This window comes from Phocoena sinus, chromosome 12 (assembly GCF_008692025.1).
Source record: "Phocoena sinus isolate mPhoSin1 chromosome 12, mPhoSin1.pri, whole genome shotgun sequence".
In the NCBI taxonomy this organism is placed as follows: domain Eukaryota; kingdom Metazoa; phylum Chordata; class Mammalia; order Artiodactyla; family Phocoenidae; genus Phocoena; species Phocoena sinus.
The window spans coordinates 78,572,375-78,597,567 of NC_045774.1; the positions used below are offsets into that span (position 1 = coordinate 78,572,375).

At 37.1% G+C, this 25,193-nt stretch overlaps 1 protein-coding gene across 7 annotated transcripts in view; it reads right to left on the bottom strand.

Annotated features, from left to right (window-relative positions):
• The window catches only part of MYO6 (myosin VI), a 144,572-nt gene that overhangs the window by 33,124 nt on the left and 86,255 nt on the right, over window positions 1–25,193 (bottom strand). For all 7 annotated transcript variants that reach the window (XR_004352529.1, XM_032651168.1, XM_032651167.1 and 4 more), the window contains 11 exons: window positions 24,428–24,508; window positions 21,380–21,560; window positions 16,313–16,457; window positions 14,998–15,155; window positions 13,575–13,666; window positions 10,998–11,070; window positions 9,435–9,562; window positions 6,287–6,382; window positions 5,819–5,992; window positions 2,458–2,496; window positions 305–398 (listed from right to left, as the gene is read on the bottom strand). Coding sequence is in view for 6 of the 7 variants with exons in the window: in XM_032651168.1 (XP_032507059.1) it covers window positions 305–398; window positions 2,458–2,496; window positions 5,819–5,992; window positions 6,287–6,382; window positions 9,435–9,562; window positions 10,998–11,070; window positions 13,575–13,666; window positions 14,998–15,155; window positions 16,313–16,457; window positions 21,380–21,560; window positions 24,428–24,508 (1,261 nt within the window). In the remaining variant the exon portion in view is untranslated. The remainder of the gene's footprint in view (window positions 1–304; window positions 399–2,457; window positions 2,497–5,818; window positions 5,993–6,286; window positions 6,383–9,434; window positions 9,563–10,997; window positions 11,071–13,574; window positions 13,667–14,997; window positions 15,156–16,312; window positions 16,458–21,379; window positions 21,561–24,427; window positions 24,509–25,193) is intronic.

The following is a 25,193-nucleotide window of genomic DNA, read 5'->3' on the forward strand; positions in this document are numbered from 1 at the left end:
TACGTGGGAACGAACCGCTGCAGGACTGAGAAGGCCACGGAAAGCATTCACGAAGGGAGACCTGGGTTCGCAGCTGAAGAGTTTTTATAAATTTTACCTCAATGATGTAAAACATCTACGCCAATACTGCTCAAATAATTTGTTAGCCCTTCTTTTCTCATAAATAAAGGAAATATAAAAGTCTTACCACACTTAAAATAATCAAGATAGTTGTGAATTATTTGAAAACACTGCATATATTAAATTTTATTTGAACTAAGACTCTCGACACACCCCGATATAGATTACAAAAATAGAGAAATACCTGAACATTGAAGTTGAGACAAAATTTGAGCTCCTTCAAAGTCGTGGCTTGTCATCTTTAAATTAGGCTTGATACAACGAATAAAGCTTGCTCCCTAGAATAATAAAGGTACTTTTAAAAATGATCCATATAGCATTCTTATTTTTCTATTTCTATGAATACCAGCTACTTTCAGAGCATATTATCATTAACTTCTGAACCTCTTTTTTTTAAATTAATTAATTAATTTATTTATTTATCCTTGGCTGTGTTGGGTCTTCGTTTCTGTGCGAGGGCTTTCTCTAGTTGCGGCGAGCGGGGGCCACTCTTCATCGCGGTGTGCGGGCCTCTCACTATCGTGGCCTCTCTTGTTGCAGAGCACAGGTTCCAGATGCGCAGGCTCAGTAGTTGTGGCTCACGGGCCCAGCTGCTCCGCGGCATGTGGGATCTTCCCAGAGCAGGGCTCGAACCCGTGTCCCCTGCATTGGCAGGCAGATTCTCAACCACTGTGCCACCAGGGAAGCCCTGAACCTCTTTTAAAATAATCACTAAGGAACTTAAGACCATTAGCATACTTTTATAATGTAAAGCATTTATATACTAATATTAGAAAAATACATTTTAGAGTGCCAAAAAACCGTTATTGTAAAAAGAAAAGTCTCTCCTAGTAAAATATTTCAACATATTTAAACAATACATTTCACAGCATGACATACATGTGATTTTATTCTACATTTAAATATATTTATATGCTGTGTTTCTGTGATAAGAAAATTGCCCTATGATAAGATGGTATAAAATTATGCCTCTTAAAATTTAGGCCAAAGTGCTAAAAAAAAAAAAAAAAAAAGTCAACCTTTCTCATCATTCTATTTTAAAAACATACAGCAGGTCCCTGAGCTGCACCACTGCACATTTTAAAGTTTTGTTTGTTAAACGATATGTATTTTAAAAAGCTTACAGGCATTCATTTACAATCCGTTATCAGATTTTTGCTGAATGAGACTGAGACAATACTGCTATGTACCCAGTGAAACTGTTGGGAACTGAAGCTAATACACTAGACATCCAAATAACAGCTTCGCTTCCAAGTAGCCACCTTGCAAAACTGAATAGTTAATGTCAACAATGATGCTCACTGCAAACACTTTTAGAACACTTTTTAGAAATGCCTTTTTTAAAAATCACAAATATAATCTAATCATTTTACAGTAGCATTATATTTGGGTGATAAAAATAAAATACCTCCTCATCAGACTTGGTTTTTAAAGGTCTGTCCTTAAGAGAGAAATATTTGCAAACAATGAGGATAGTTAAAAGAATTTCTTAACGGTTTCAAAACAAATCTAACAATAAGTTAAGCAATAATAGCACAGAGACAATAAATATTTGGCTTTCAAATGACTACATGAAAAGAGTAATCAGTTAAGTTCTGTGGATTTGCTTAAAAAATAAGTCTTCTCTTGAAATCATGCCTCATTTATATAACCGATGTATCAAATTTCTTTCTATGGTGAATTTTTCTTTAACAAACACAGAGAATTAAAATGTCTAGTTAATAAAAAGGCTCCTAGGAAATATTGCCACTATAATAGGGCATAAAAATATTATGTCCATTTTTTTCCATATCAGCACTGTCATGTTAGAGAATGTTACCACCAGAGTAATAAAATGAAAATGAATTACATGTGTTACCTTTAATCCTAAAAAATACATTTTCCTTCCCTATGATAACTAATTATTTTCACTTTCCTGAAGCTACAGGATAATCTTAATAACATTCAGAGAATTCTATATATTTATAAAACAATTTGACTGCACATATATATTTGATCCTTCTTCAGAAAAAAACTAACCGAAATGACAACCATTTTAAAAACTGATTTTTTTAAATGATGAAATTTGGTTTAAAATGAATTTCTAATTATTCCAGGTTTACTGTGCTTATTTGAGTAATTACTAATAATAGTTTAAGAGGACCATTTAAAAACCCTGTTTTTGAAGACTTCCCTGGCAGTCCAGTGGTTAAGACTCGGAACTTCCAGTGCAGGGGGCACAGGTTCAATCCCTGGTCGGGGAACTGAGATCCCACGTGCCTTGCGGCACAGCCGGAAAAAACAACAACAACAAGCAAACAAAAAACCCTGTGGGTTTTTTTTTTTAAGTATACTCACAGTACTTCGAAGTTTATCCAGAAGCAAATTTAACTGTGTCTGTAGAAGAAAGGAAATCACTTCATTATTTCAAAGAGCAAAAGTACATAATACCATAAGTAAATATTAGCTTTTCAACATTAGAATAAAATAACATGCAATAACACTGATATATATAACACATTACAATTTAACAGCTTCTGGTACACAATCTCTTTAACAGATAGTAACATGCAGAAATGTATGGCTGATATATGATGCCAAGGACAATAACTTATTTTACTTATACAGAACTTACACAATTAAAAGACTGAAAATTAGCAATACTAGAAAACATACATGCACACTTGCAGGTGGGGTGAATAGGGAAAAAGTATACAGGCAATGCAAGAAGTAAATGAAAATGATGGGGATGCATTCAATAAGGGATCAACGGAGCAGTATGTGAACTCGTGGCAAGCTGGGTGTAGCTTGTGTCACGCTCCATTAAGAATGAAAACGTGTTTAAAATATACACTAATGCTATGTATTAGGATTGTTTTATATAACACCTTTCATAAATGAAACTGACCTGCCTACCTGTAGAAACCCTCTCAACTATTTTAAAACTTCACATTTCAATTATTTTTAAAGGCTAGGACAATTTTCTCAAGAAAAAGTTTCACAATGGACAGTACAAGTAGTTACGGACCTTTCCTTTGCTTAATAATATTAAGTGATTTTAATGTACTCTGGTTCAGTACATTAAAATCATGCATTTGCTTTACGTCTCTGCAAAGTAAATTATTTAAATTGTTATACTGATTTTATACTGGGATGCTTATTGTACTACTTAACAAAAGAGAAATTAACTAATTAATTCTTCAATTAACATTTATTCAATCACAGCTATACTTAATAATAATAATAGGTATACTTTACTGAATGCTTTCTATGAGTCAGACACTGCTCAAAGCTTTTCACGGGCATTATCATGTTTAATCCGCACCACAGCTCTAATTAAGGATATATTAGTAGACTCATTTTTACAGGTGAGAACATTGAGGCCCAGAGAGATAAATCACTTGCCAAGATCAGGGAGCTAGTAATGGCAAAACCAAGACTCCAACAAGGACCTAACACCAAGGCTCATTCTCTTATTCGCGATGCTACAGTACACTTCAGACATTATAGGCTTAAGTTATAAAAACGGAGTGAATTTCTCACTGGATTAGAAAAATACAGTCATACCCCACCGATCTGCTTGACAGAGTTCTGACAACCTCAACCAGTCTAGACCAGCACACAAATGAAAAGCAAGTGTAAGAGCCACCAAATTGGAAAGAAAACAACTGTGACAAAGCCCATGCTTCCTAATCCATAGCACAGTATTCGCCCCAAAAAATGGACAAAAAGTTAAGTCAGTAGAAGCAGCAGAAATAAACTATAGCATCTGAGAGAAGAGGGAAGAACGTCAATTACCAAAGAACAGCGGTCGAAGACCAGAAGGCATAATAGCCTGATGCAACGCATGCTTTACTTGTATTTTATTTTTATTTCAAAGCGTACAATTATTCATGTATATAATAAAAGAATATGATTTTCATCAAAAAGAATTACTTTTTCTAAAACACTAATAGTAAAAGAGTTCTAACTTCAATAACCTGAAAATGTCACTTTTCAGTGGAAAACTTCTGATTCTCGGTCATGTTCGATAACTGAAGTATTACTGTAAGTGCTAGCCTGTGTTGTTTTATTGCCTCCCATAACTTGAACTTGAATTTAAGGAGCTATTCTACTGTATTTAAAAATAAGAATTACTACTAATATTTCATTTCAAAGTATCTCAATAAAAACATTTTGAAATTTTATTATTAACAATGTTACATCTTTTAGTTACAGTTTTCAAGCAGTTCGATGGGCAAAATACATTGTATTGCATATAAGCAATTTGAAGGCCCTTAAAGTCTCAACATAAAATACCTTAGTCCAAAGAATTTTAAGAATGTTTTTTATTTTATTTATATCGTCTAAAATTTCAAGTATGTTCTTGCCAGCAATACTACTATATCACACTAGGAAAATACTTAATAAATGATATCCGTTTCATTCAGGCTAATGTACTATTTTAAACCAATCTGTTACCATTATGTCTATTTAAGAATCTAAGAATATCCAAATAAGAGAAAGAGTACTGTAAAGAGAAGAAGAAACTCATAATTAATGAATATAACTTACAATAAAGTTTAAAACTTTTTATTCAGTTCCTTGAAAAAATGTGTTATAAGCGGAATTCTCCTATATCTATGTTTCAGCTTTTGTTTTATAAACATGATTTTATCAAGTTAGTTATTTAGAGCCCATTTCAATCCACAAGGGATTTCAGGAAGCTTACACTGTTAGTATCCTAGTATTCTGAGCCTTAAATATTGTTCCTAATTACATCATTTTTAATATTTGAAGTACACATAATGAAAGGCATATGTAGTTTTCTTGTAAACAGAACAAAAAGACTTTGTGGAAATGTATAAGAGAGAAACTAATTCTATTTCTTTGATCTATTTATTATAATTTTTTATTCATTAAACATGGCACAAAGTTTTTAAATTATCTTTTTCTATGCAAAATACTCAGCAATTAGAACCAAATAGCGATGTTGCATTTCTAAGGCACATCGTGTGACAATTCCTTATTAGACCCCAAAGAATAAATTCCTGATCCGAAATTAATGAAACAAATGAAGTGTTCTTCAACGTCAAATAAGCAATTTGAAGGGTTTGCCACACAAAGCATTTATCTTTTACAGAAGTTCTTAGAAGCTTTAATCAAATTTTAGTGTAATATGCACACCCAAAATGCACTATGAGAGAAAACACGTTAAAAATGAATTACAAAATGAAATCATTAACTCGAGCTGGGCTCTTTTTAACACGGCAGCCACTCTGTAAGTAGGAGTCCACGAAGGTGATCATTTACCTGAAGCCCCTGGCAGTGCCTGCTTTTCCTCTCTCAACTCAACTAGTCCCCTCTAGCCATCTGGAGCTGGACTACTCCAGCTAAAACAAAACTGCTGAATGAGGAAGGAAACAGAAAACACATGGGAAAGAGAAGGTTTGAAGGTCAACCAGACAGTAAACAGAAGCAAGAACATGAGGAGAAGCAATCAGACATGTTAAAGAACCAAGAAAGAGCACGTTCGTAAAATTACCAGGTTTCCGTATGGTCAATGACTATGCCTATCTTATGTTATTCTGCATACAAACAGCAACAGTTCAGGGACTGCTCTTGAATCTCACTCGTGAGATTTCTCAGAGTGATCTACACTATCCACTGTAGAGTATAAAACAATTACAATTTTAATGCAGTAAGAAAAAAATTCAAGTAATACATTTAGCACAAATACCTTAAACTTGTTTCCCACACTGATGAAGCTAAGTTTTCCTGCTTTTTGTTTAGTGTCTTTGTTGTTATTTGTGGATGATTCAAATAACTCCCGGATAAATTTATCCCTGGATTCACATATTAAGGACTCAAGAGACATATGTAAAGCGTCATTATTTTTTTCCACAAATTGAGTCTGAAAAATAAAGCAAACAGGAATGATTCGGTCCATCTTGTGATAATATGCCTTACCATGGTGTTGTCCAATAGAACTGTTTTGAGGTTGCGGAAATGTTCTGTAGCTGTGCTGCCCAATATCGCCACCACCAGGCAGTGGGGACAGCAAGCACGTGAAATGTGGCCGGCGTACTGAGGAACTGAATTTTAAATTTTACTTAACTTTAAATAGCTAGATGTGGCTAGATGTTACCATACTGCACAGCGCAGCTTCAACATCAAATGGTTTTCTCCCGGTGAAAGTTATACTCACTGTTTCATAGCACACCGCCCCTGCGAAATGCCTGATGATGAAGCCTTCGTCATCTCTGATGTTCCTGTGAACTGCCAGCTTAGACTTTCTAGGAATCTGAAAAATGAGACACACACCAGTCATTAAATTATCAAAAATATACTACACAGGGCTTCCCTGGTGGTGCAGCGGTTGAGTCCGCCTGCCGATGCAGGGGACACGGGTTCGTGCCCCGGTCCCGGAAGATCCCACATGCCGCGGAGCGGCTGGGCCCGTGAGCCATGGCCGCTGAGCCTGCGCGTCCGGAGCCTGTGCTCCGCAACGGGAGAGGCCACAACAGTGAGAGGCCCGCGTACCGCAAAAAAAAAAAAAAAAAAAAAAAAAAAAAAAAAAAAAAAAAATATATATATATATATATATATATATATATAAACTACACAACTTCCTTTAGAAAACATCTGGCACGTGAAATACTTAAAATTATATAAAGGGAGTTGTCATACTTTATATAATTATACTGCTTTTTAAATAAGCCTTAAAGTACCAGTAAAATCTAGCATATATTTTTGGTTATAATCTCTTAGGAAAGAAAAAAGGACCAAAGGTTTATAAAGTTAAATGCCTGTGTCTAACGTGGTGGCTCCTGAGCTGGGCTGCTGGACTAGAATCAGCTGGAGAACTTTTAAGCCTCTCACCCCATTTACATCAGGTGATTCCTAGGTGCTGCCAAGGTCGAGAAGCACTGTTCTACAGAAACACCCAAAATCAGCACAGGGACTCACCTACTGACTTAAACCATACACCCTAACACGTTTACACAATGAGCCTGAATCTATATGAAGGAAACAAAATCCTTTTCCGGTTGTACTATCTAATTGTAGTATCTCATGTTGGTATCATGTTTGAAAGTTTCCAGAATAACAGATCACTCCTGACCCTCAAAATAGCCTAAGGTTAAGAAAGACAATCTCATTCAAAAATGAACAAGCTAAGACATCAGAACCTTCCCAGGCTTTTGCTGGGTGAGAGAGCTAGCAGATCACAGAGCACCCCCCCCCCCCCACTCTGCATGGCAGCAGGCCGGCACGAGTCAGGGGGCGACCCTGTGGTCAAGACGCCGGCCGGATGCCCAAATCCAACACTTTCTCTCTACGCTGAACAGGGAGGTCACCTGAGCTCTCCATGCCCATCCCCTCACCTCTAGCACGGCGGATGCAAGCAGGAGCTACCCCAAAGGATTCTCGTGAGGACCAAATAAAGTAATTCAAGCAAAACTCTTAGAATGTGCCTGGCACATGCTAAAGGTTCAATAAATGGTTATTAATAATTTTGTTTTCAAAGACATACAATAAAAGTAATGATCTGTACAACTCAGAATTTACTGTCTTGCTCTTGTTCTCTTTTGAGGAAAGTGGCCATAGTCCATTCCTGATGCTTTAGTTTGCTGTCCTTGGAGCTATACGTCTCTGAAACCCTGGTCATAATTTGTTGACTAGCAGTGAGTACTCTTGGTAAAGGTAACCATGCATCCACAGACTGGTCTTCACAGAGAGCAGTGAATAAACAGGACTAGATGTACGTCTTTAATCTTAGCAGCAAGTTTTGTTGGGGACGCAGACTGCTTTATTCTATCTCCACTGAAGTGAGAGAGGCAGCCTCCACATCAGACTTATTTAAGGATACAGAAGAACTCCAAGTCAACAGAGCAGGTAGTTGTGAGATGCAGTCCCCAGAGAAGGTTATCATAATTATATCAGCTTTTTAATGCCTTCAGCCTATTCACGTTCTTGATTTAGTTAGTGATGTATGGAAACAAGAATATTTGCTTTCATTCACTTGAACTCCTGGACCCATCAAAGCAGCGAATGTTATACTATGCTACAGTCTCAAAACAATAAACAGTACAGGAGGCAGCTGCCACTCTAAGCAGCTTTTCTCTTCTTCCTTCCTTCCTTTCCTTGTTGTTCTAAGATGAGGCAGCACCTATCTTCGTGGGTAAAATTAACATCCACATTTCTCTGTGCTAGTCAGCTCTTTCTGGGTGCAAGGATGGAGCTGTGCTTGCATTACCTCAGGTGATGGTGGTTGAGTATAAAGATAAACCCAGAGCTAGGTGAACACGGAAAACACCTCAACAGCTGCACACTCCAGCCTTATGGAGAACGGCCCTACCGTTCACTGCCGCAAGCAGGTAGTCAAGCACAGCAGTTTAGGGAACCAGGTCTTCTGACCCTTTCAGAAGTGTACTTCTCATTTATTTCTACTGCCTTCTGTGTCTGTTTTTCCCTTTAGCTAATTCTTCTATTGCTGCAGCTTCTATGACCCTCTCTGAGTACATTTTTCCATTCAAAACTCCCAAGAGTATCAAAATCAATTTACTGATCACTAAATGAATTGCTTCCACCAGTCAGACTCTTAGCCACAAGCTTTGCTGGTCTTACAAATTTGCAGACAGGTAGCCGCTTGTGACTCGAGGTGCTAACCCCTGGAAAGTGATCAAGGTCACATGATACAAAACAGAGCAACTCATGGCCACTTAACTCAGAAGGGAGAACATGAAAACAGGTAAACCGGACTTCCCTGGTGGCACAGTGGTTGAGAATCTGCCTGCTAATACAGGGGACATGGGTTCGAGCCCTGGTCTGGGAGGATCCCACATGGCACGGAGCAACTGGGCCCGTGAGCCACAACTACTGAGCCTGCGCGTCTGGAGCCTGTGCTCCGCAGCAAGAGAGGCCGCCATAGTGAGAGGCCCGCACACCACGATGAAGAGTGGCCCCCGCTTGCCAAACTAGAGAAAGCCCTCGCACAGAAACAAAGACGCAACACAGCAAAAAAAAAATAAATTAATTAATAAACTGCTACCCGCAACATCTTCTTTAAAAAAAAGAAGAAACAGGTAAACCTTTTTATACGTTTTAGATAGGTGAAATGTACTTTATATCCAGCTAAAATCGCCTTGATTAGACAGATCAGCAGCAGCAGAAATATATAGATACAAATTAAATGGTTATCTATAGAAGATACTGTGCTGGATTAAGAAGATGTTTATAGCTGTTCAAAGCCTTACATAACTTATGATTCTAATTACCTAATATCTAATGTCTAGTACATGTTTCTAAAAGTTTTTCTTCCCACCAGAGGCTCAATTTTGAACTAGCAAACTCACACAGAGTCGGAAATGGTCTTTGTGCTTCTGGTGAACTTCAGATGTAAAGTGTTGATCACTTGGCTGGGGAAGGCGATTTTCCTCATCCAAAATATCCAGTATTCCCGCTAATTTTGCTTCAATTAAATCTATTTCAAAAAATCAGAACATGACAGGATAAAAAACAACATTTTAAACTTACTGATCACAAATTTTGAGGACTGATCAGAAACAATGTAACATGATCCTGTAAGTATTGTATTCTCTCACAAGCAACAGCGAGCAGATGAATTTTGTTTCACATCTGCAATTTATTAGAAAATAACATCATATATTTAATATAGGTTTTAGAAAAACCACTCCATAAAGAAAGCGACTAACATAATAACCATTCCATCTGTAAGCCAGAAATACCTCCTCTCCCACATGACATCTATATTCAAATTGAAGTAAAACTACAGACGTTTTTGCAGCACAAATTTATGCTCCTTCCATTCATGTTTCTGAATTTCCTGCCTGTCCAAAATAACTAGAAAATGTAAGCTGCTTAAATACATAGGCAGTGCTAGATGGGACAGACTCTAAAAGCCGCAGGACACAGGAAGAGAAATCCAGAAGTGCTAATTGGGACAGACTCCAAAAGCCGCAGGACATAGGAAGAGAAATCCAGGTTCTGACTGCACTGGTCAGAGAATGATGCTTCTGGGGCAATTAATGGAGGTGGAGGGGGACGCGCTAACTGAGCTATAACTGAGAGTGCTCTGATAGATGCACGACCCAAGTGGGCTGAAGGGGAAATGGAAGGGGAGGAGTTCCAGCCAAGATATCTCTGTGAAAGGATATGGTGTGTGAGGGGATATGCTGAGTGGACCAGGTAGGATGTGAAAGTGCTTTGAGAAGTAACACGAATGTAAAGTACTGTTATTATTGTTATCGTTATTACTATTACACTATCGTGTCCAAATCTAGCACATGAGTCACTGACTCAACTGTCAGATTCCATTTTCAAAGCAAGGCTTGCCGCACAGCTGATATCAGAGATGCGTGGGAAAGAAAAGGCAGACTGAACACTCCCTGGGTGGGACAGGGAAAGGCTCCTTTACCGATAAAAACAGACAAGGAAAACAGAGACCCTGTTCTCCTGCTGCAGGGTGCTATCTGGATGGGACACTGGAACTTGTGATGCCAACTTGCCAAAGGGTGCGGGTGCAGAGAATAGAAACAAAGAACTGCAGACGCGCAAAGCCAAATCCTGGCAGACGCCTCGGGCCTCCTCACACGAGATAAGAAATCCCTTCACTGCTTAAGTAATTCTGTTTCCTCCTTAACTTAGTCACGTTAACTGCTTAAGAAAGAAAATATCCCTCACAGTAGATAGAAGGAATTTTACGAAAACTTTCAATATAGCTGAATTCGATGCCTTCACAGGAAACATAACTTCCTAGCAGTACTAGAGAAGTAAAACCTCTCTCAAGTACCACAATTTCAAGTCCCGTAACCAGCAGAGCACAGAAAAATTACTAGTGAAATCATTCACTGTATCTTCCCATATTTCCCAAAAGTAGAGCAAAAAAAAATACATACCTATACAGTCCTGGTTATCCACGTAATGCACTTCATTCACACCTAAACCTTCCTTTTGATAGAGTTCTTGCTCCTAAAATGAAATAATCATAATCATAGATATGGAGCTACTGTGTGACAGGAAATGGGTTCACTGTGCCATATCCGACCAGAACGTTTATTGATTAGTCAGTGTACAAGGCTCACACCAGCTGATTCGGGGACTGAGAAGTCTTGACAAACATGAGGGAAGAAAAACCCTTGCCCCTAAAGCAAGGCGAAATAAAAACTTACATGGCCAACATAACATGATTCACATTATGTGGAAGTGTTCCCCCCTGCAGATAAGCACGCTTTTCCCGAAATACGCCGGGCAGCCAGGCACAAACACAGGGATCTGTTTGTAACCACTCAAACCCAAGACAAGACCAGGGCTTTGAAACATTTTTAGCGATTCTAAAGTCAAACTTCCCAGTAGAATAGACCAGGGATCCGCAAACTTTTCTGGAAGGGCCAGACAGTAAATATTTTCAGCTGTGGGCCATACTGTCTTTGTCACAACTGTACAATTATGCCACTGCAGGGCGAAAGCAGCCACAGATAACAGTAAATGAAGAAGCATGGCTGTCTTCCAATAAAATTTCATTTGTAAAATTAGGTGGCATGCTGGGTTTGTCCTGAAGGCCACAGTTTACCCCTGGAATACACAGAGGAACATAACTTGCTTTGATAATTTTAAAAAGCTTAAAAAACAGCTGAACCAACAAGCTCCCTGCTGACATGAAATTTGTCTCTCCTATTATATATCCTCAATAGCCCTTAATCATCGTCTAAAGAGAGGTAGAGCAGATTTATAACATTTATAGACAAGCACTAACGTTAAGGAAAGAGCAATTAACTGCAAATGGGCTCTAATATCTACACAGTGATATATATGAGGAGTATATCATTGGGGAAAATAAACATAATTTAGAAGAATAATTTACAAATCAAAGTTAAGTTCCTGGATGTAATTCTGGTATCTTCTTAAAATTAAAAAGAAAAAGGAGGAGGGAGGGATTTTATCACAGGTGGGTGGGGAACGCAATGAGCTTAGGGTGATGTATATTTCAAACTTTTTTCCCCCTGAATGTTTAAATATTTCCTCCCACGAGACGTACTACTTAGAAAAGGTTTCCGTCATTCTAGAAGGCACTGTCTACTTGAACTCAATCTGAATTTGAAATTCACACATTTACTTTAAAGAATTATTATGAAAGTAAACATGAATCAAGGCGCTGTCTCCTCTTCATGCAGTTTCTACATAAAGCTTGCTGGGTTGGTGTGGAAGGGCAGATTTAAGGCTGATTAAGTGAGAAGCATACATGCAAAACTTCACACAGTAATGAAAGGACTATGGCTGCCAGATGAAACTTTTCAGAGAAACGATCTTAACTGATAGGTACTTGTTTTAAGCTGTTTTATTTATGCCAGAATTGGTATAATATATAAGATATTATAAGATAAGGTATAAAAGTTGGAATGTACTAGGAAACCCATAAAGACAAAACACAATAAAAATGGGGGAAAGATGAATGGGATGGGAACAGGAAAAATATTTCACATTTCAAGTCCAGAGACAGTGGGGAACTCAGAACGCAGCGGTGCTAATACGAAGGGAACGGTGCTGTGAGCCAGCAACCTGGAAGGAGGGCTCACACCTGCAGAAGTCACTGAACTTCTACAGTTTCTTCATCTGTAAAACAAAGGTCTGCACTAGATTAACAGATTAATTCTGAGTTCCCTTTAACTCTACTTTCTTCATTCAGTAAGACATATCTCAAACGGCTCAAAGGAAGGAAAGACGAGGGTATCAGTAGGTGGAGAATTCAAAATACAAGGTAAAAAATGGTTAGCCTAATCACAAATCCACTGATCCAAAGCTACTTTTACTCACTGTGCACTCTGAGGTGTTACAAAGGAACTTTCCTAGACTTGAGAGCGTGAGTGTAGGCCACCAGTCATCTACTACAAGCAGGAAGGGGCAGGAAGTCCTTACTGGACCGGAGATGGTGTCCAGACAAAAGCACCCCACTGACAGGCCACTGGCAGTGCACAGGGTATCCTGGCAGGGAAATTGCTGTCTGGAGGTGGGCCAGGCCAGCGGCCCCAAGGAATCTCCTGGCCTGGTGGCTTTCCTGCCATACGGAGAGAGGGCGAGCAGGTAGCAGAGTGGACAGAAGCGGAGACACAGAGGAATAGAGGGAGATGCCCCAGGTCAGGGCTGGGAGCAGACTACTGTTTGGCTGTGGCAAGACTGAAGACAACAGAATGAGGAAAAGAAACAGGCAGAATTTCAAGTCTAGTAAAAGTCACCAGTAAGAAGCAAGAGACATTCACTTCTGAGGAGGTGCCTATTAGAGTTTTTACTGGGTCCCTAAGCCTCAGCCGTACCATTAACACTTCCGATGTGCCGCTGGGGCCCACACTGGGCACCTCTGATTCCCTGGGCCACCTTACGTCACACCCCATCCATCGGGCTAACTGCAGTATGCCTGTGTACCTTGAAATTTAAAATAGCTTAATGCGGTTCTCAAATCTAAATTGTATGGCAATTACCTCCTTCAGAATCCTTTCATTAAAAAACTGTTGAAGTTTTTCATTGCAATAGTTGATGCAAAATTGTTCAAAACTGTTACGTTCAAAGTACTCTGAAAACAAAACCAGAATCAAGAGTCATCATCAGATCAACTTCACATTAATAAATTTAACTAAGGATAAAGTTTTATTGTATCAATGTTTAATTTAACATTAGGTTAAAAAATATACATATCATTGTTCCATACTCCCCAAATGCTCTTATTTCAAGACTTAAATTTTTATATGCATTAAAATTAAGTATTAAAAATACCTTCGCTTGACAAAAAGGTGTTTGTCAGATAAGATAAATGTCATATAGTAAAAGATGTAAAATATAAGTCACTTGTAAAGATTTTTAAAGCACAGGTGTTAAAGCAATCTAAATCAAAGAAGAAAAATGACTTAAAATGTAAGTACTTTATATTTTTCTATATAATCTGTAAAATTATAGTTAGAAAAAATATTATGGATACTAATGCATTTCTAAAATTAAGGGATTGTATTACATTATTTCTAAGATCCCTGTAGCTCTAAAATGTTATGACTCTGAGTACGTGAGTGTTATGCTAAAACGGTGCAGACTAGGAAACAAATGTGTGTTTCTCTACCTTTGATCATCAGGTAATGCTTTATTGTAAATTTTAAAACATGTATTACAGCAAAAACAAAACTCTGCCCCTCCCAAATGTAAACGCTCATATCTTCCCTTGACAAATACAAACAAATTACGAAGGACACCACTTCTGCACAGAGGGAACGCCCACACTGATAAAGCCCAATGTAAAAAACGGTCAGACTTACTTTGAGATTTTTACAACACGGTAAGTCCGAACAAAGCAGCATTCCGATGTCAGTGACTCATTTCATTTCTGGTTATACACCTCCATAGTTGTTCTCAAACATTTATGTTGATAGCTTACTCATTTGGTGGAAATTATTGGAAATAGCTATCTGTTGACAACTAACACTAATGATGAATTTTTACACATAGTAATGAGTTTGGCCTGTGTGCGAGGTCAACCTGTACCCAGGTCCATTGGCTGGAGCCAATGGTTTTAATGACTTAATTCTCTGTATCAGCAGTACTCAAGACGTAACCTTTATCAGCTGTACTCATTTAAGAGTACACAGACATCTCTACCTATAGTAGTTTCAATCAACATGTTTTAATTTAAGCATTAGTATGACCAAAATCCATGAGTCTTTCCTTTCCTTTTTTTTTTTTTTGGAAGCATTAGCTTCCTACTTAAATCGTTTATGAAACGAAATGGTGGTATGGACATATAACTGGAAATACATCAAGTGAAAGGTATTACAAGGGAAAAAAAGGTTTTAAAATTTTATTTTAAATATGTGTGAAAGTACCAAACAGATACAAACTCACAAACAAAACTATACTTACCAAATCCAGCAATATCTAGGACTCCAATAAAATAGGATGATGTTTCAAAAGGAAAACACTGATTCACTCTGTTGACCACGTGATCGAAAAGATGGCTATAGACAGTCTTTGCCAAGGCATCCCGGGCGTTGTTTGCTTGCTCCACTTTCAGGGGTACCCTGTGAAAGAAGACCGTACCAACAGAAATTCTTCATAGTAATATGTTGTGGAAATAATGCCATATTCCCAAGAACTAAGTACATATTCATTGTGAAGAACAAAATAAATAGTTACAAAATGTCATTCGTGAATAGAGACAGATAAACGGGGCTAAGTAGAATACTACAAGAGAATTATCTACAAGATAATTAGATTAAAAGTCATCACTGAGTAAAAGAACATTAGGCTCAAAAACTCTTTTTAACCTTAATTTATACCTCATTGTACATGCTGAATATATAAAAAAACCATTCAGAGGAATAATCTTCCATGTGACTTTCTTAAATGCAAAAGAAATTGCGTTTAATTCAAGACCACTTTAAAGGTCAGAAACTGGGTTAACACTGTTTAGGAAAAAAAATGTTTCCATCTTAAAATCCCAACTGTCCAACTCTACTCTTTCATATAAATAACTACATGGTACAACAGTGTTAGACGCTGCAGATACAGGTACACAGCCCGATGAAGAGAGGCTGCCACAGGAAAGAATTTCCAAACACTGTGCTAAATGCTGCCATAAAGCATGAGGCCCTGTGGGAATACCAGAAAAGAATTATCAAAATTTGGAAGTAACCTTAAAAGTCATTCAGGTCAGACCAATACTTGAATCCCTTCTAAACAGTGATTTTCCAACTTACATTTCTTGTAATAGAACCCTTTCCTAAAGAGACTCTTATGTGGACACGCCATACTTAAGACACAAAAAAGAACTGCTTTGGAACACAGGGGAAACGGAGGACATGATTGCTGAGGACCACCCTCCTGTGCTTTTACCAGCCTTCCCTTGGGTGCCAGAAATCTCTCCAAGGAGCCACGCAACTGTAGGGCACTACTATACATCTTCCTCGCTGAGATTTTCTTCATAATAATAATTTGGAGTTGGCTTAGCAAAGAATCAGGCTAAGCATACCTTGCTAATATTTCCCAAAGTAAGAGTTACCGAATTTTCTGAGCGGCTAAACGATTTTTTTAACCTTTTTTTTTTTTAATTTGTTGAAAATTTTTCGAAATATGTCAACCAGAACTCACTGCCTGCCTTATTCAGCAAGCGACAGAGGACCTGGCCTTTTCCCCCACAAGGCAGGATTTTTACCGAGCAATCAGTTAGGGAACTTACTTTATCACTGTTCCTTTGGTGCCCCCTGCTGTTGTTAGCATGACTCTTGTAGTTAAACTTACACGAAGATCATCTTGATCTAAACCCAGTAATTCAGCACAATACTCCAATGACTGAGTAGATTTATTCTTCAGATTACAGCCACCTAACGAACACGTATTTCAATTTGAAATTAATAAACATTATGTAAACCAGATTTTCAAGATGCATTTCTTAGAAGTACACTTCACTCACATAAAACTATGGACTAGACAAGGCTTAGCTGTGACTTAATTTCACCTCGCTTGTTCCCCGCCCTTGTCAGACACTCACACTGCCAAGGTCAGTGGGAGACCCTCACTCAGGGCAGCCCATGATACAATCCTTTCAGCCCATCAATTTTAGCCTGTCACGGTTTCATTTTTTAATGACCCAGCAAGCAAAATATACTAAAGATAGATTATAATCCTTGTTAATATATTAAAATAAATCTCTGGAATAACAGAGTGCCTTATCACTAAAATCATACGACCTCAGAAAATATCAAGGAGTAATTTCAGTGGTAGATGTTGTGAGGCACTGTAGTAGGTCAGTGTGGGCGTGGACGTCTGTCTATGTGTGTGGGGGTGTGTGTGTGCACACGCATGTGCTTGTGAGGCTCGGGGACAAAGGAAGAGGGTGAGGCGGCCACGGCTATTTCCTGTACATCATATCTATAGATTTCTATTTATGGAGCTGGTTTCAAAAAGTTTTTTCTAGAAAGACAGAATACGACAGTCCTTAGACTCGGGGCTGTGATGGCTCTACAACTTACTAGCTGTGTGACCTTGAACGAGTTACTTATTCTTTCTGTACTCAGTTTCCTCACCCATATAAAGATGATAATTAACTGTACCAGCCTAATAAGGTTGTTATGAAGATTAAAAAGGCTATATACGTGACGTGCCTGGAAGAGTGGCTGGTCCATAATAAGCACTCTATGAAGGTACCGATAATTATTATCCTATTACTACTAATATTAAAAATAATAAACATTTTATTAACATTTTTATGGTTTCGTGCTTATAAATGATTCATTTTAAGACTAATTTCAAAATTACAAAGAACGTATGAAATCACAATGAGAATTTTATCATGACAAATTAATAAACTATTTAACAGACTGCTCTCAGGAGAAAGAAACCGTGAGATCTTATATGAATAAGGGCTTGTCAAGACAATTCATTGGGGAAAAGAACAGCTTTTCAAACAAAGTGCAGTGGGCAACTGGACATCCACATGCAAAAGAATGAAGTTGGACCCCTACTTCACACCCTACACAGAAATTAACTCAACATCAATCAAAGACCTAAAGGTAAGAGTAACACTATTAAACTCTTAGAAGAATACAGACATAAATCCTTGTGACCTTGGACCAGATAATGGCTTCCTAGATATGGCACCATAAGCAACAAAAGAAAAAACAGACAAACTGGATTTCATCAAAATGAAAAACTTTTGTGCTTCAAAGAACAGAATCCAGAAATGAAAAACACAACCCGCAGAATGAGAGAAGATGTTTGCAAATTATACATCGGATAAGGAACTTGTATTTAGAACATATTAAAAAACCCTTACCACTCAGTAATAAAAAGGTGACCCAATTAATAGGTGAGTAAAGAACATAAGTAGTCCTTCCTCAAAAGATATACAAATGGCCAATACAGTTGAAAAGATGCTCAACATCATGAGCCATCGGGAAAATGCAAATAAAAACCACAATGAGGTAGCACTTGGCAGGCACTAGGGTGGTAAGAATGTAAAACCCTTCAGTTACTTTGAAAGTCAATTCCTCTTAAGGTTAAATATAGAATTACCATATGACTCAGCAATTCTACTCCTAGGCATACACCCAAGAGAAATGAAAACATATGTCCACACAAAAACTTGCACACAAATGTTTATAGCAGCATAATTCACAATAGCCAAAGGTGGAAGCGACCTAAAAGTTCACCAAATAACAAATGGATCAACAAAATGTCGTATATCCATACAATGGAATATTACTCAGCAATAAAAAGAAATGATGTACTGACACATGTTAAAACATGGATGAACCTTGAAAACATTATGCTAACTGAAAGAAGCCAGTCACAAAGAGCACATACTGTATGATTCCATTGATATGAAATGCCCATGACAGGCAAATTGATAGAGACAAAGTAGAACAGTGGTTGCCTAAAGGCTAGGGATTTGGGAGGAGATGGGGCGGGGGGTAAGGGTATGGCGTCTGTGTCTGGAGTGACGAAAATATTCTAAAACTGAGTATAGTGATTCTTGCACAACTCAATGTGAATTATATTTCAATAAAGCTGAAAAAAAGAATACGGGGAGAGGAATACTTAGAAGATATATTAAACCTTTAATTCTATGAAAGTAAGATTACTACTAATTTCTAGTTTATACACACACACATTATCTAAAATTATATCTCAAGAAGTTGATCAACAATAATTAATTCATTTAAATACTTCTCTTTTTTTTTTTTTTTACTATTCTGCAAAGTTTCTTACACACTTCCAGGAATTATGTAAGGCTAGCATAGAAAAAATTTATTTTAGAAGTTTCAAAAGGGCAAAATACTGGGAAATAACGCAAGGCTTTTCGTGTCACTCCCCTTCCAAAAAAGAACTTCTCTGAACACTTTTTACATTAGTTGTTATAATAATGTATGTTTTTGTTATGTGGAATTTTTAAAACATAGGAAGTCCCTAGAGGCATTCTTTGCATTTCCATCATGAAAAAACTTTTAAATAGCAGTGGGAGCTGTCTGAACATTTACTGAAGAATAAATTTTCTGATAAAATAATTACGAATATCCAGAGCTTTCTCAAATTGCCAAAATTGAGCTCTCTAGGGCAGGAAAAATCAATTCTGATTAGCAAGAAACCATCTGAATCTATACGAAGGATCATAGGAAGGATGAAGATTAATATAATAAAATCTTAGCTGTTAAAATAAAAATAGCCTAGCTTATTAATTCTCTGGATTCATTGCCTCATTCCAATCTGCTCTGCTTTCTGCTCATTTTCCCTTCAACAGAAGGAAGTTTGAGAAGAAAAATAAAAGATAATGTGAATATCTGCTATGTGCCTTTTGACCATTTAAAGTGCTTTTCAACTAACTAGATCATGCCACATTTATGATCCTCTGTGTACTTCTGCGTGTTTACCACACGGTAATAACATGACGTGTGTGAAAATGCCACCTATCACTTCTAATGACATGTCCAAACTGTGCATTAATTTTTCTAAACTTTTTGGATATTACTTAGAACTCCTACATGCTCCCTTGGTATAACGATGCTACGGAGCAAACGGAAGTGTATTCTAACACTCGTTACATTTTCAAATCCCTCAAAAAAAACGAGTAACAATTTTAATGCATACTAAGAACATACCTGATTTTGCTTGGTTTTTCTTTTTGTTTCTTTTATTTTAATCTGGGAGTAATCTGCACTTTTATTTTTCTTATTCATTAAAAAACACTTAGAGTGATTACTACATGCCAGACTTAAGTATTCACATCATTCTACAAACAGTTAACTCATTTATTCCTCTTTACAACATGAGGTAAGGCCTGTTGTTTATTATTCCTAGTTTACAGGTGAGGAAACCGAGACACAGAGGTTAAGTTCCTGGCCCAAGGTCACACAGGCAGGTAACACACAGTGAAAAGCCTGGCCCAAGACCACGTGCTCTTACACACCACACTCTGATGTCACAGCACCACGGACACTCAGTCTGAAAGCCACTCAGACTGTTGACTTCCATCTGCTCAGCAGGTTCAGTGACAGGGGGCAATGAGGGGCAGTTATCACACGGTACTGGAGTTAGTCAGACATGGGTAGAACCGGCTCTCACACCTACAACTTCACTAATGACCATATTACTTAAACTCCTGCACAGGTCCTACTTCTGTAAAATGGAGATAATAGCCTCTACCTCATTATCTTTATTAAGTTCAGATTATGATTACGATGTTTATGATGAAATACAGTTTATGAAGGGTCTTGCACGTAGCAGACGTTTTTTTTAATGTTCTTTCTCCTTCCTCTTGTGCCCTTTTCCTTATATGCAAACTACTGCTAGGAAAAAACACTTCTCATGGATTATTTCTTCATTATTTTACGAATGAAAAAATCCAAGGCTTAGAGAGCTTCTGGGGTCTGACACTAAAGCCCATGTTATTGACTACTATGTTAAATGGTGCTTCCGATTTTTTAAAAAACTCTTTTAAACAATGTATTTATGCAGGAGTCAACAATCTCTTTCTCTAAAGAGTGAGGTTTTAGGCTTTGCTGGCCATCCAGTCTCTGTCACAAGCCCAACTCTGCCACTACAAAAGCTGGCATAGGCAAAACATAAATAAATGTGTGTGGCTGTGTTCTAACAATACTTTATTTACAAAAACAGGCAGCTAGTCAGATCTGACCGCGAGCCATAGCCTGCCAACTCCCGCATTCATGGATCAAACTGAAGATCACATAAAAAGCCTTACTATTTATGTAGAGACTGAAACAATACAGTTGAAAAGTTACTATAGTGCAGGCATTTAAATGATCTGTTCAACCTGCATCAAGTTTAACCTGTTTTCATCTCCCAGTAACAATGTATATGGGCTTTCATGTATTCCATTATCCTAATTAACCATTCCAAGTTTAGATCAATGAACCAGAAAAATGTCACAATACCTTAAAAGATGGTAGAGAGAATTATTATGTTCACTTATTGGAAAAGATTAATATCAGTTGAAAAATTTAACCAAATATGACCCTGGTAGTCAGGATTATTTATCCTTCACAGGACGAGTTTCTTCCTCATCAGTATCACTGATTTATTCAAAAAGAGCTCATAAGAACTAATAATGCAGCATCCCGTAGTTGCAAGATTCATCACATAATACAGTATATTCTAGAAATGTAGGGTATTAACAAGCCTGCACACAGAGTAAATTTTCATATGACAATTAAGTGACAAACTTCTCATTTTACTCCTTTTTAAAATAAAGCAAAACAAAAAGATCACAAGAAAACAAAACAAAAAAAACCTGAAGTGCTGCCGGCTTCCTCAAAATCAATATTTCCAAGGTGCAGAACACCAGCTACTACCCGGAACAGATCAAGCTTTTCTTCATCATCCAAACCAATCTTTTTCATGGCTGTGCACATTCTAATAAAATCTCCATGGTCATCTAACAAAGGATCTTTCAAGGAACCTCCCTTAAGATACTACAAAACAAGAAGACATCAATTAATTGTGGTTTACATTATTTAAGTGTACTAACACAACTACACAACGTCTACTCACTATATAACATGCAAAAATAAAATGTGTCAATCATAAAACTTTAGTGTTCCAACACATTCAAAAACTGAATGACTGGGCAAAGTGTACCCAGGATTTATGTATTATTTCTTTCAATGACATGTGAATCTACAACTATTTCAGTCAAAAATGGAATGAGATGTTTTCCAATTTAATTACAACTTTAATTCTAAAACTAGGACATTATATAAAAATATAAATTGAGTGAAAATGAAGGGAGTATCAGCGGTTGAAATGAATCAACGTGAAACCATAGGTCAAAAACAACTGAGGTTTTATTTAAAAAACTGTAATAAAAATTTAAATCTGACACTTAGCATTACACTCCTTCGGGTTAACTGCCATCAGCTACACCAATATTCAACAGCAGTAACCAGTGGACAGGCTAACAACAACGTTCATGGCCCGGGAATTAATTTTTAAACCTTTCTGTATTAGTATATATGAGGTAAAGTGTATTAGTAAGCATTATGCTTATGCTAAGAATTTATGCAATGACTGAAAACATTTCCGAAAAAATGAAGAGAAAATTCGCTTTCTCTCCTAAAAGAACGTGCATCTAAAGTATTCATTTACTAGAACCTATAACGAACTCAGAAAAAGGAAGAAGAAAAGTCAGCCCTGCAGAAACTAGAAGGAGGAAAAAGAAATTACTGGACACAGAAAGACAGGACTAGCAATTTTCCAGAACTTGAGAATGAATACGTAAAATTAAACATTAGGTAACAGCATCAGAATTAACTGGCCATTAAAGATGCCCCTAGGAGATGTTTTTTTTCCCTCCAGGTTGCCAACTGCTTCCCAGCTGAATTTGTAATTGCCTTTCCACACAAGTCTTTAAAATGTTTAATTATGCATGTGTAAAATTTCTGGAAAATGTCTAGACAAAGAAATTTAATTTTATTCTTAAAGAAAACAATCACATGCAGCCACATTTAAAACAAAGCACGTATCGTGCAGAATTTTTAGTCTTGCGATTGAAAGGTTACTTCATTTAAAAACTGTTTCTGATCAAATGTCAATGAATATATTGCTATCACGGCAGACTAAAAATACTGCATTCTCCTAAAAATAACACACGGCTTAAAGACATGCCAATGGAACTAGGCAAAGGATTCTAAATAGTCAAAATGATCACCTCATCCTCCTGATAAAGAAGACAATAAAAAGTAATTTAAACATATTAAATCCATTATTCACTTGTATATTTTTATATATAAACCCAGTAATACGAGTACGATTCCTAACAAACTATGTTGACTCTAGAATCAGAAACTGTACATTTTCTTCCTAAGATAGCACAAAGACTGCTACTCTTTGCAGAGTAAAATCCAGTTTTCTTTCCTCTCCACTCAGTTTTTTCCATGGTAAAAGATCAAATTTATATATGTATATATTTTTTCCTTTGGGATAGCTGCGGTATCCCACCAGGAAATGTCCCCATTATCTCAGTGGAAATAATACAATTTCCATATTTCAATGATGCCTTATAAAAATATAGGTTACCATAACAAAGGAAGATACCATAATAAATATTAATGTCACTTCTTAAAGTTCCAACCATGGATGGAATATAAAGTTTACAGACATCTGTGTCTAAAATGATAAATAAAATGTCAACTTAAACAAAAATTAACTGTAGACTCATCTGCTTAGAATTCAAATTAATGGGAATTTTTAGTTGCTTTCTGTTCTTTTCTATGAATATACTAAAGATATAATTCACCTCACCATTCTGAAAGTAGTCAAAAACATCTGACTCACAAATGCAGGGGCATTAAAAACCGAGTATAATAAAACCTTGTTCACTTAAATATAAATCTTTTAATAAAATAAAGACAATATGAACTAGCCCCTATCATTAATCCTGACTTAGTGTTTCATAATTTAAGCTCCCTGAGTAGATACAACTTAATCCCACTTACTACTTAAACACTGCATATTAAAATTTATAAAAGTTGCAATAGATATTTTAGATTAAGGACTTAATGTTTTTAAAATAATACTTAATGGTACAATTATATCTACTTACTTTTAGAAATACAATGATTTAGTAAGACCTATACATAAAACTTTTCATAATATATTACAGAAACATGATGTTTTAAAGAGAAATATTAAATAATACATAAGCATTAGTCACTCTACTTATTGTCTACATCAAAGCTTACTTCAGCCTTGACACAGACAACAAATTAGAAAGGACATATTTTATACTTAATCACAAATGGGTAATATGAGAGTAAGTTTCAAAAATGTCAGCAAAGGATGATTCTTAGGCAATCTGATGTCCTCATGCCGGGAAAATAACAAGAGAAGAGCAGTGCACTGAGGTCCCACCAAGACCCAGAACCTGTGGCTTCTGCAGATACCAAAAGAGGTGTAAAGTACTTCTCAGCGAGAGGTGTGGGTGAGTATTTAGGTTTTTTAAGCATAAGCCTAAAAGTAAGAGATCCTGGGCTTCCCTGGTGGCGCAGTGGTTGGGAGTCCACCTGCCGATGCAGGGGACACGGGTTCGTGCCCCGGTCTGGGAAGATCCCACGTGCCGCGGAGCGGCTGGGCCTGTAAGCCATGGCCGCTGGGCCTGCGCGTCCGGAGCCTGTGCTCCTCGGTGGGAGAGGCCACAGCAGTGAGAGGCCCGCGTACGGCAAAAAAAAACAAAACAAAAGTAAGAGATCTTACTTGGTTTCCAAAATAAAAAACAGAATACATCTTTCAGCACAATTTTTTTGTATTAAAGATTATATATTTTTTTTAAAGGTTACTTTACCTCAGGACTTTTTCGGTTCTGTAAAATGTGTTTGTCAGTTTCTCTGTTAGCAAAGTATCTAGTGCAGCCTCGGTTTAAATACTAGGACAAAGAAATTTAAAATATAATTAACAAATATGATCCACAGGAAAATGATACAAGGAAAACACAACTTATCAAATAGTGCTAACTCTAAAGAATTTCTAAACATAACCTATCATTTAATCTCTCAATTAAAATCAATACTTCTATATACCATAAACATTTCATTCCTACTAATCACAGCAGGGATGGTGAAAATCCTAACCTGAAAATAGATTAAATTACATGATTAACATAAAAACCAATACCATAAAGCTTTCCTATTTTTCTAAGGTAGCAATTTTTAAAAAATATGTATCTCCAGTTTATTTATTCATTTTTAACATCTTTATTGGAGTATAATTGCTTTACAGTGTTGTGTCAGTTTCTGCTGTATAACAAAGTGAATCAGCTATATGCATACGTGTATCCCCATATCCCATCCCTCTTGTGTCTCCCTCCCACCCGCCCTATCCCACCCCTCGGTCACAAAGCACCGAGTGTATCTCCCTGTGCTATTCGGCCGCGTCCCACTAGCTATCTATTTTACATTTGGTAGCGGATATATGTCCATGCCACTCCCTCACTTCGTCCCAGTTAACCCTTCCCCCTCCCCGTGTCCTCAAGTCCATTCTCTATGTCTGCGTCTTTATTCCTGTCCTGCCCTTAGGTTCATCAGAACCATTTTTTTTTAGATTCCATATAT